This window comes from Patella vulgata, chromosome 1 (genome assembly GCF_932274485.2).
Source record: "Patella vulgata chromosome 1, xgPatVulg1.2, whole genome shotgun sequence".
Classification (NCBI taxonomy): Eukaryota; Metazoa; Mollusca; class Gastropoda; family Patellidae; genus Patella; species Patella vulgata.
In genome coordinates this window covers 43,898,667-43,912,000 of record NC_065879.2, presented here as the reverse complement: position 1 = coordinate 43,912,000, position 13,334 = coordinate 43,898,667, and the positions used below count along the sequence as shown (strand labels likewise).

The 13,334-nt window shown below is 36.5% G+C and overlaps 1 protein-coding gene across 1 annotated transcript; it reads right to left on the bottom strand.

The window, feature by feature from the left end:
- Window positions 1–2,983: 2,983 nt before the first annotated feature.
- Window positions 2,984–13,047, bottom strand: LOC126819983 (RING-box protein 2). Its single transcript, XM_050548053.1, has 3 exons — window positions 12,802–13,047; window positions 6,519–6,566; window positions 2,984–4,685 (listed from the first exon to the last, which is right to left on the bottom strand). Exons 1-3 carry the CDS (start codon window positions 12,959–12,961, stop codon window positions 4,567–4,569), a joined length of 327 nt encoding a protein of 108 aa, XP_050404010.1. The 5' UTR covers window positions 12,962–13,047; the 3' UTR covers window positions 2,984–4,566.
- Window positions 13,048–13,334: the final 287 nt, after the last annotated feature.

Sequence of the window (13,334 nt, the reverse complement as noted above, 5' to 3'; positions counted from 1 at the left end):
AAAATTATTCAAATCCGTAGGTGGTATTGTATTACGTTCAATATTGTATTGTAACTTCGGCATGTTGGTGCTCACAGTAAGTTCCATTTTTTATAATTGATCTGTGTTATCGTCGTTTGTATTGGAAAACAGCATTAGGCCTACAGCTCCACCAAATTTGGTTTGAAATTCAGCAAGCGGTTCGGGAGATTTTAAACTTAAAAGTTGAATATGCGAAAATGTCCAAATCTGCACGTTTAAGGAACCCTATCAATGGTGTAGAAACCTTATAAATTCGACGCATTCGCATCCACATTTACGTAAGTGATAAAGCATTTGTCTGAGGTTATGCTGGGAAAAGAAAGACTCGAAGAAAAATCTCGAGATGACAGAAAAACTGAGCCCGCCGTGTCTGGAACATTTTCGGGCTTAAATTTCGTCTGAGGGATCCACCAGTACATAATGTTGACGACTTGGATCAGGCACTACATTAGGAATGCAAAGGACTAACGAATTGTCAAATAAACCCCTCATTCAGTCAGTGAGGAATACACTTTTTCCCCCGGTCTTGACTAGCTGAACTGTAGGATTGCCTCTTGAACGGGAATGGGGGGGGGGGGCAATGGTTAACGTGTATACGTGGAATCAAAAGGTCTGTGTCATGAGTCAAGTGACGTGGTTTCAATTCCCCGTTTGTACGTGACAAGGCGTTGGAATTTCTGTCCAACCTCGTGGGTTTTCTACATGTCCTCCGGTTCCCTCCCACTTGTGCATAGGGGTCATTAGCAGTGGGAGGAAACCGGAGGACCCGGCGAAAACCCACGACGTTAGACAGGCTCTAGCTTGCTTAGAAACACAATTCCGCTACATGCTCCTCCCTAATAAACAAACTATACATTTTTGGAACGCTTATAACACCAGGAACACAAATCCAGAGAGTTCCAAGCAAATTAATTTGTTTGCACTAACTCGATTTAGGGCCAGATGAAAATTGTTATAATTTTCAAGTAAGTGCTATATTTATAGTAACGATTGTGAAGTTGACATAAAATTAAATATTGGCGAAAACACCCAATGCCTTCATCCTCGGCAAAGGATATGCTATTGGTTAATAGCATAGGATATGCTGGTAATAGGATATGATGGGTGTTCACCCAGAAATTATGGGCGGAACGTCTAGTCTGATTAGCAAGGAGATATGTTGACATTGGTAGAGCAATATGTCTATGAAGTAATGGACACCGGACTCTGTTCGTAGTTTTGTAAATCGCACTGAAACCACGTGATTTTTTTTTCCACTAAAACATAAACCCACACCCACATACCCTTTCAATTAGACCCTACATTATTTTTACTACAGTTGGCTGTAAACCTCTAGTTCAGATATTTAAGGCCGAATTACAAACATTTGAACTGAAACCGTATCTATAATTGTGTAATTTGCTAACAAATATAGATATAAGAAAAAAACTAATTATTTATTTAAGTAAAACAATTATTGAAAATCAAAATTACGCAGTTACTCTGCACTTTAAATGTCATCAAAGTTGCTCGTTATCATCATCACTGTCACAACATATATAAACATCAAATTCAGTTTCTTTAACAGTCTTTTTGTTTCAGTTTCACATTTACTACACTTACACAGATTAGATATGTACATGTACAAGACAACCGCGATGCGCCCCCCCCCCCCCCGTCAGTGGTACGGGATGGGAGTGGGTTGGAAGGACAATGCCCAGTCGTTCGGATGGGAGGGAAAACAATAGTTTAAACAATATTTGATTCAACAAACTGAATCGGATTGAACAAAAGGTAAGAGGCTACATGGGTGTAGGGGGCCAATCTCATTTGGGGGGGGGGGGGGCTGAGCCTATTTGCCCGAAAAATTTCTTTGTCAGCCAAACTAAAAAAAAATTTCCACAAAGTTGTGATGGTTGTTTATTTTTAATTAATTATATTTCCATGAGATATGGTCACATTCTCCTTTCTCTGATGCTTGTGTCCTAAAAACTGAAATACATTGCCCGAAATATGGACGGTTCAAGGAATCTGGGAGGTGGGGGGAGGGCGAGGGGGCATATAAGTTCTCCCAAAACAGTATTGCTACTAATATATCTGTAAACTTTTAGTTCAGATAAGATTTGGGGCTAAATATTTGAATTGAAACAAAGCACCTATATTTAATTTTCTCACTACAATAGATATATGGCAAAGCCTAAATAATACTGTATGGGAGTGTCAATTGTAATGAAGAGAAGAAAAAAAATCAAATGGAGTTTAATGCCTAACTGTTCAGTATCAACCGGGATAATGAAGATGTACGTATACGCCTGCCATACATTATGCTATAGGGGGAATTTGGTCCAAACAGCAACGTTACGGTCTTGACTTAAAAGTTCTTTTACGTGCACGCCAACGCGTGCACGGAACCTCAGTTTTATATTCCATCCGAAAAACTAGACGCTGCCCATCACAGCCAACCCATCCCCACTTCCTGCATCAAACGGAAACAACGCTGGAAAGTTTGGGGAACTGTCTAGGTCAACACTGGGATCAAACCTCGGACCTCCAAGTGTAGTAAAGACAAGTAAAATCGAAATTTTGAACTATAAAAACGAAACGAAATTGGATCTGTGTTTTAATCAGATTGCCCTTGCTGCCGACAATGTTTTTCGTGCGACGTGTCCGCACAAGGGTTAGTTAATTGTCAAATAATAACTCAATTTGGGTTTTTAAAAATAAAGGCGAATTTAATATCACCATGAATTTTTAAAATCGTGTTTATAAAAGTAAAAGTGAATTGGGGTGGGGGAGAGAGGGAGAGTGAGAGAGAGAGAGAGAGAGAGAGGTTTAAAGGGAGACAAATCCATTTCCAAAGTTGACAGGCAATTATCTTTGTTCCTATTCTAGTATAGTCAAACTAATGTTTTATTTTAATAACTTCAAGTGACTCTGATCAAGAAAACAAAAAAAAAAACAAAAAAAATAACAGGGAAAAAACTTTCATAGAATCACAACGTACTTTTATTTACAATTTTAAAAACAATGTACATATTTTGACAAAAACATAACAAAACAAATACACATCAGCTGTCAATGAATTATAAATATGAATACAACATACATGTAGGTTGTCATTAAATATGATTACAAAATAATGGAAAAGTAAGAAGGTTTAATTAATATTACACTTTCTGTCTTTTCTTTTCGTTCAATGTTTACACTGCAGTCTAAAACCATCTTTAAATGAAGAGATGATTTGACACTAGCAATAATGATTTAGATAATCACACACTTAACACAGTGGCACAAAAGAGGGACCATTTTTGCCATAAAATATTTTAGCCAGGATGACAATGGGTGAGATAAAGGAATAAGCTGGACAGTTTTAGCATCAACATTCTTTATACCATACCTTGACAAAACTAAGAAACCTGTCCAGACTTTACACCCAAATACCTGGACATTAACAACATAATACGATGTATCATGTGTATGTCTTATTCTATCTATCTATACATATATCAATTCACTTACACGTCTGTGAATCTGTTCCGTTTTTTGCTAGATCCATTGACAATTGTAAGTGTGGATTGTTAGGTTAAAATCTAATATCCAGTTCTTTTCAGAATTCCAACAATCATTTCAGGATTATCAGGTTTTTGTATTGTAATCTAATGTAGTAAAAACTGTATGTACACTCTTGCGAAATTCTACACAAAATACCATTTTTGTATAGCAAGATTGCATTCTCCATCTACTGGATTTTCAAAATGAGATTAAAACATCTGCTGGATTTTTTGCCACACTAAGCTTGGCACAACATTTATTTAAAATATATGCTAATTTTACTATGCCAAGAAAGGGAATTTTGTTTGGAAAGCAGAGCTCCTAAAACCCTTTCAAATTATGACTGAGGCATCTCATTTTGATTCATCCATACTCCATACATATTGAGAGATATTCAAATTGGTAATCATGTACAAAGTCACAAAGCAAAGTTACTGAAAAATATTAACTGCGCAGAATGAGGGGACACACTAGATGAATTCTCCGCCCGTTTCACCAGTTGATTGCATCACCATTCACGTCACATGACTAAACATGGCAGCGACCATGTCTTCAAACAATCATGTGACTTCTCGACATCAGTGGTGATTGGCTACTGAATTCTAAAAAAACGGACGAATGCTTTGGCGAACCGGACATACTAGATGAATATAACAAACATGTTTGATTTGGGCCAATAGAAATTCGTTTGAATGATACTTGAGACACTAGGCAAATTTCTGTGGTGAATGATTCGTCCAGTGTGTCCACCGCTTTACACTAAGTTGTGCTGTTATTTTTAGATTTCTGGGGCCCCCGATTATTTAACTTGGATTCTACAGTCTTCAATATACACAGACCTCACTATAAGGTAGAAGCCTGTGGGGTCCACACAGCTCCCAGCAGTATTATACTGAAGCCCCTTATAATATATGGGAGATTCAGTATACCTCTGGTTATAGTGAAGCCCAATTTGCTAAATATGATTCACACCTAGAATCAAATGATCATTTATTGTCCTGCATAGCACAATCACTATTTTCCAATTCTTTGTACAACCCACTCTTGTTGGCATAATGGACATCTGTTGTTCTGTTTAACCCACAAAGACATGCAGCAATTATGAAAGGAATGGTTACATTCACCCCACACAACTAAAATAAACAAAAAACAAAAGTATTACTACTATTACAAGTTAACAACCAAATATAGGCTTAACAATCCAACAGTGCGGCTGATGTCCCCCGCCGAAATCTAAAAATAAATAGATGACACATATTAATTAATCGCACATTTATTTTTTTCAAAAGCATCGAGCAATCAAACTATACACTAAGTTTCATCACTCTCTATCAGAAAGAATCAAGATTATCTTGTCCCAAAGCATCAACCAATGAAATTTATTAGCTCTGCTTAGCTTTAGCTCGAAATGTTAATCATTGAACTCATGTCGAGACATTCACCTAATGAACATGTACATCAAGTTTAAACATTCTATCCCAATTAAAAGCAGAGTTGTTATGTTCCAAAGTCTTGACCAATCAAATTTCTTATCGCACCTTAGCCTAAGCAGAAAATTTGCACCGTCAAACTTAGTCAAGGTCATATAATAAATCTTTATTCGGAGCTTCATCACTCTCACTTCATTATAACCAAAGTTATCGTGCCCCAAAGCATCAACCAATCAGATTGCTTATCTCTGTTCATCATCGAACTCTATCAAGGCATTCACTTAATGAATGGCTACACCAAATTTGAACATTCTTTCTACCTCAATTAGAAGGAGAGTTATTGTGTTCCAAAGTCTCGACCAATCAAATTGCTTATCACTCTGCTTACCCTCCGCAGAAAATGTTCATTATCGAACTTAGTAAAGGCATAGATGTAATAAAGCTATACAAGTGTCCTCACTCTCACTTAATTAGAACTAAAGTTATCGTGTCCCAAAGCATCAAACAATCAAATTGCTTATCTCTGCTTACCCTAAGCAGACAATTCTCATCTTCAAACTCCATCAAGGCATTCACCTAATAATAGACACCTATGCCAAGTGTGAACATTCTAACTCAATTAGAATGAGAGTTATTGTGTTCCAAAGTCTCAACCAATCAAATTGCTTATCGCTTAACTTATCCTGAGCAGAACATGCTCATCATCGAACTTAGTCAAGGTATTGATGTAATGAAACTAAACACCAAGTTTCATCACTCTCATTTAATTAGAACTAAAGTTATCGTGTTCAAAGCATCAACCAATCAAATTGCTTATCTCTGCTTACCCTAAGCAGAAAATGCTCATCTTTCAACTCCATCAAGGCATTCGCCTAATAAATACCTACACCAAGTTTGAACATTCTCGCTCAATTAGAAGGAGAGTTATTGCGTTCCAAAGTCTTGGTCAATCAAATTGCTTATCACTCTGCTTACCCTGAGCAGAAAATGCTCATTATCGAACTTAGTCAAGGTATTGATGTAATGAAACTATACACCAAGTTTCATCATTCTCCATAAATTAGAACTATAGTTATGGTGTCCCAAAGCATCAACCAATTAAATTGCTTATCTCTGCTTACCCTAAACAAAAAATGCTCATCTTCAAACTCCATCAAGGCATTGACCTAATAAACACTTACACCAAGTTTGAACATTCTAGCTCAATTAGAAAGAGAGTTATTGTGTCCCAAAAAGTGTGACTGACAGACGGACGAACCCATTTTAATAGTCCCCTGCTTTCTTCGAAAGGCGGGGACAAAAATGTGTGTTTCGTTACCTATAAACAAACAAACTTTCTCTTGCATTATGATGCCTCATGTATTTGCTGGAATGGGTGTTCACTAGTGAAAATATTGATGCCTAAATTCTCTAAAATAGAACCTATTCTGCTGATTGGAAAGCGAGTTATCCAGGTCTACTCTACATCAAACAAATAGTGATTTGAAATTCATGGGGTAGATACCTATATGTATTACATGTAGGTCAAAAACTTACCAACACAATCATCTTGTTTGTTTTCTGCCTGACATCGTAAACAAGCATCTGAAAGATATTAGTTTAAAAATACAATTTACATAATTTCTAGATGTACAGGCCTTAGAGGTCTTAGTTCTATGACTTTTCGCCAGATATATGTATTCGTAATATCAATAAAAACACAGAAAAAGATAAGTTGCCAGGCAACGAAACATACGCCCACAGCAGCTAAATCGTCCGGACAGTCAACAAGAGTTGTCGCATATTTTTACTTTTTTCGGTAATGAAACATTTATAATACACTAAAATCTGATTAAGAGCAACAACTCAGAAAACCATTAGAATTTGTTTGGTTTTTATAAAGTTCTACCCCATGCTAACGTTTTGTATAAACTTTTAATATCATGGATTTAGCTGTTCCAAGTCATAAAAATTCATTGAAAATCAATATATTTGTTCCTCTCAAGATCTTAAACTCTGTGTATCAATCTGAAGTCAATCAGATGATAACTTTAGCCTTTAGAGCGTCACAAGATTTTGCAAAGTGATCAAGGGCCATAACTTTGGCAGTAATTATCGGAAATCGTTGAAAATCAATAGGATTCTTCATCTCATGATCCTAAACACTGTGTATAAATTTAAGGTCAATCGGATATTAACTTTGGCCTCTAGTTTTCAAAGTGATTAAGGGCCATAACTCTGGCAGTAATTATCAGAAATCGCTGAAAATCAATAGGCTTCTTCGTCTCATGACCTTAAACACTGTGTATAAATTTAAGATCAATCGGATATTAACTTTGGCCTCTAGAGCGTCCACAAGATTTTTTGAAGTGATCAAGGGCCATAATTCTGGCAGTAATTATCGGAAATCGCTGAAAATCAATAGGCTTCTTCGTCTCATGATGTTAAACACTGTGTATAAATTTAAAGTCAATCGGATATTAACTTTAGCCTCTAGAGCGTCCACAAGCAATTGTGGATGCCGGACCGCCGGTCGGACTGGGGCGACGACAATATACGACCACATTTAAATGTGGGCGTATAAAAAAAACAGATCAGTGACAGGCAAAATGACAGGCACCAGAAAGATTGTGCTGACAAAACTTGAATTTGTGCCTGACAATAACTGTGACTGGTGTCTTATTTCCAGGCACATTTTCCATTTTGGTCTAACATGTACATGTAGTTGCCAGTCATCTCAATCAATGACACTTTTGTGTTTAATTTTACATATGGCAGTGTTGACCAGTTGGCAGTGAAAGAATCAGGCCCCAAGTTCACAAAGCATTCTCAGACTTAAGTTGAGAATTTACTCAAAATTGTTCGCCTTATTTTAACTAATATATAGCTCTTTACAAAACTTTTGTTGTTTTAATGTATCAAATACATCAATAAGAAACCATGTGCAAAGTTTTGTGTTTCTTGATCAAACATATTTCTCATAAAGAGTGATTGAAAGTTGAGTAAATTCTCAACTTAAGTCTGAGAATGCTTTGTGAACTTGGGGCCAGATCTCAGAATGGACTATGTAATATACATGTACTGCTACATGTATAATTTATAAGACTTAAAGATACATTATGTAAGATTTACATAAAGAGCAAGCCATTCTTGCTATAATAATACGAAAATAGATAATGTAAAATGAATAATTTGAAAATTTCATTCCAATTACTCTATTGCGAGCGAAGATATTAGCCTTTGAAGGTTGGAACAATTGCAACCACCGTACTGGTTGTTCGAAGCTAAGTCTCGCTCCTCCATTTTTAAATTAAATTAAAATATTAAATATCGGAGAAATCCCATGCCATCAAGAGTTGATTATGGCCTGGATAAGTTAATTAATGTAATTAATAATTTATAAAACATTTCAGGCGTAAAGAAAGACCTGCAATAGGCAGATTTAGCTCTTGCATAATGTATGTTTAATAGTCTAGGTACTATTGCATACACTTTCGTAAACTTGGCACATCCTGTGTTTGTAGCCTAAAATTCACAGGAGATATTAAGAATAAATAACAATGGCTGCACAGCAATTCCACATCACCAATAGACAGTCTATCAAACTACAAGTATGAGGGACTATATAGATGCCATTACTCAATCTGATTATTTCGTTTCGATGGCCTACACTACATGAAGATCTGACCGGTTGTAGTGAAAGGTCGAGTCCGGGGTCCTACAAGCGTCTTTTCACCCTATGGTGTCAGACATTAATAAATCAATCAACATTGACATTTCTAGTAGTTTACCCAGGTCCCTGCATCACATGCCAAGAACTGGCCATAACAGACCGTTCTTCAACCAGAATGTGGGTTATATAACAATTCTTCCAGATCCTAGTGTTGTGAAGACTAAGTAAAACGAAATTTTGAACTATAAAAAACAAAACGAAATAGGATCTCTGTTTTTGGCCATTACTGGAAGAAAATTGAAACAACAGACTATTTGAAGATTTAAACATGCATTATGCAAGAGCAAAATCTGCTTATTACAAGTCTTTCTTTAGGCCTGAAATGTTATCTAAATTATCAATTAGACATTAAACATACACTGTGCAAGAGCAAAATCTGATTATTGCAAGTCTTAATTTAGGCTTCAGATGTTATAGAAATTATAAATTAGATCTTTATTTAAACAACAAGACCAAAATCAACTCTGTAGACCCACGGATGGCTCGGCTACAGCTCGGATTTAAATAGGATTTCACTCATTGATTAATTCAAATATGGCACACCCTGATGAGAATACGTCAGTTAGATTGAGGCTAAATGATAGAGTGTACTTAGCGAGGCCGCTGTAGAGCATTTCCACATGCCATTGAAAACTTTACTTGATAATCGAGATATGTAGGTGGAGTTAACGCCTGTCAATCAAACGATCGGCCAAGCTGAAGGCACATTTCACTACCATTTCTAGTAAAATATTACAACGATGATAACTATGTTCAGAATAAAGTAATTTGACTGAAATTTTCAATATATTCTTCTTTCATCATCTTCTTTTGAACTGTTATAGCAAGAATGGCCAACTCTCTATAAAAATCTCCCATAATGTATCTTTAATTAACTTATCCAGACCATAATAAACTCTCGATGTCAAGGCTAGCCTTCGATGTTGGCTGGATTAGATTCCTATATGCCGCCAACGGCCAATATTAATTAAATCAAAAAAAGTGGATAATCGAGACTATGCTGTTTATATTATTGATTTTAGTAATGGATCAATTTGACTGAAATTTTCAGCAAATTACCTTTACACTATCTAGTTTTTGACTATTATAGTGAGAACTGCCATCTCTTTATCTTATCTCCCATAATGTATCTTTAAGGGGCAATAAGTACCCGGTACATCAAGCTAGGGGTCCAACAGACTGTTATATCAACTTAAAGTACAATCGTAATAACTGGTTGACATATTTGCAAGCCATTAAATGGCTGTAACACTAGAAATAAAGTAAACTACAACCGTACTTGTGAGATCACTGATTTTATCAAGGATTGATTATTGTAATAATAGTTTACTCTATGGAATCCTACAAGCACGTCTAGCCAAGATCCAGAAAGTTCTTAATACTGCAGCCCGAATAGTAACAAGGACACATAAGTTTGATCACATCCAGAATGTGCTAGCTTCTTTACACTGGTTACCTGCTGAGGCGCGAGTCAAATACAAAATACTTACATTAGTGTATAAAATGTCGCAATAATGCAGCTCCTCAATACTTATCTGAACTCTTATATGACTACAACCCTATTAGATCACTTCGCTCTCAAAATAAACAGTCATTAGTTGTTCCAAGATATAATTCAAAGTCATATGGGTATAAGTATAGGTCTTTCAGTTCAGCTGGTCCTAGATTATGGAACGAACTTCCACAACAGATCAAGAATCAACAAACTTTTAATCAATTTAAATCCGCACTATAAAGACTTTCCTGTTTTGACAGTTTTACCAGTAGAGCCATTACTAAAAGCGTTTTGAGCATGTGTCAACTTGGAAAAGACGCTATATAAAACCTCATTATTATTATTATTATTATTACCAAACCAAAATAATAATTACGAACAGTTTACTGTGCCAGTGTTATTTCGATGAAAGCTGTATCTAGGAGTAATATGATGACAATATGGAAAAACTGATAGCTGCGATCGGTCAATTAAGGAGGAAGATATCATGAAGATCAGTAACTGTGGCGAGACCCAAGGCAGAGGTAAGATAGCCTCCAGAATGGATCATTCATGTCCACGGATATTTAAACTTGTGCTAAAAACAAGCACATCATTATCTCAACGTTTTTAGCTACGTTCTCGTAGCTACTTTTAATGTATTATAAGGACCATGATTATACATAATATGTGACTGGTTTTATAGTGGAGGGTCAAATACTTGAAATAGCAATGCAAAAGTTCGCTAGGGGCGCCACTGATACTATTTTTATCACTGTCAAAAAATCTGACCGCAAAATGTGCTGTTTTTATTCCGCGACTTTGGGAAGGTGTATGACCACCAACACCGATGACTTTTTACTTTTCGTGAAGAGAAGAAAACATTATTTGTGTCGAGCGTGGTTTGAACATTCAGAAACGTATTTACGACTGATTTTTTATATTTTGAAAAAATAAAATTATCAGAAAAAGGCAGAAACGACGCTGGTCACTGGAAGTAAACGTATTTTCTCATAAAATGACCCCTTTTCTAGTTATATTGACTGTATTTCATTCACCAACCATTGGAACTAGTGCCAGAGCTCGGGAAAATAAATCATGCTCATGTGTAATGAAGCGCTATATAAATCGAATAATAATAATAATAATAATAATGTGGAAGAAAAAGATAACTCCACCCGATATGGGTGCAGACCACAGCAGCTTTCTTGTTATAGTGAACGTGTCAAACCAAGTTTCCCTTTTGCTAACAGTGGGCTGGTTCAGAGGCACAATTTTCACGTGCACTTTTTAGGGGTATAAAGTCTGGTGCACGGTTTGAATTCTTTCTCTTGTATTGTTACAATATTTTATTGATTCTATTGATTCTAATAACACTTCCCTAAAATAACATTTTGTTAAAAATTATCTCTTGGATTACTTTCTCTTTTGTTGGTGATCAAATGACAGCCATATGGAATCTGTTACAAGAAAATGAAATGGGGTTTAATGTTCTACTCCTACTGGGCTAATGAAGACGGCGGGGGCGTGGGTGCGGGGAACACACTATTTCAGTGTGCTATGAGGGGAAACTTTGCCAAAACAGCGGCGCAACAGCCTACTCTTATTTCGAATTCCATCTGTCAAGGGTTCTTTTATGCGCACACGGGACATCAGTTTTTCATTCTATCCGAATGACTATGTTGTCACTTGCTAGGTCATCCGTTGTACATCTTGGGGGAGGCTGGTGTGTATAACACAATGAACTTGCTCAACCAATGCAGGAATTGGACACGGCACATCCAGTTGAGTGAGCCAACGTTCTACCCACTGAGCTACCATGGCTCCCTGTTGCCAGAAAAGAGAATGGGCTAGATGAGTATGGGATGTTTGGTGCTCCATCCCCAGAATTCACTTTGTTTTGCGGATCAGAGAACCTGCCAATGATAAGTTGAACGAAAAACAAGTTCGTACGTACGGATTGGCGGCGCACATTAAAGATCCCTAGATACCAACAAATCGAGGAGCAGTCTAGGAAGTTGTTATAAGGATTAATTCTGCCGGCATAAAGCAACACTCGAAATTTGAGGTCCATCATATATGTGAATTCTATCTTAAAAAAGTCAAATTAACCAAATTTGGGTTTTTTATCCATGTTGCAGAACCCATATCAAAACAAGTAAATTATATAGACCAAATTTAAAAATTCCAATAGCCAACAAACAAAATGGCGTCAAAATCGGATAAACTTTCTCGTTATAAGCTAAACTACGTTAAAATAAAAAGATATTAACAGATTCGGCTGAAATTTGGTGTGAGGTCATGGCCAGGCACCATGAATACCCCCTGGAAATTTCAACTCTCTACGATCATGGGAACTGGTAGAGGTACGTTACTGAAATAGTACCCATCAATTTGGGGTCTTAAAAGTGCAATAACTTTTTTATTTCTTAACCGATTTTTAAATTTTTTTTGGTTTCTTAAATGGGAAGGGGGTTGGAATGCTAGTAAATATTCAGTTTTAGTCAGATTCAAAAATATAAAAAAGCTTTTGCATTGCTACTTGAAATAGTTTGATTTCGACCAGGCCTAACTCACTAAGTAAGTCACTCACTCACTGAGTGAAGTAGTTCTTAATTTTAAGCAATACAAACCCATGACTTGGACCCTACAAATAGCACAAGTATCACATTCGACATCCCAACTCCACATAGCAACCAAATTCCATTTTTTAAGAGTAAACATCTTGTCGGGTTTGTTATTTGGATCTTTTTCTTGCTCCCTGTCCACATCCATATCTTCGATAGACGCCATCTTTTATGCTAAAACGAAGGAGAAACATAAAATTTTAAACAAGACAGTGGTGATCGAGACGCTGGGCTGAAGTCAGCGGACGTTACGATGAGTGGACGTTTTATGAACTTGACCCTCATCGTCGAAAGCTGCGGTTAACAAAACACAATGTTTAGCCGTTGAAGTGAGCGTACGGAATGAATAACAAATGTCCACACTACTAATCTATTTAAACCACTGAAGACACACAATAATTGGCACGAAATGAAACAGTCTTTATCCAACATTTCTGTAACACCATAGATAATTTCGGAAAGTCACTGGAATACACCGCAAAACAGGTTGAATTAATCACCGGTTAAACAGCAAAACACTTTAATGTCAATTCTGTTTA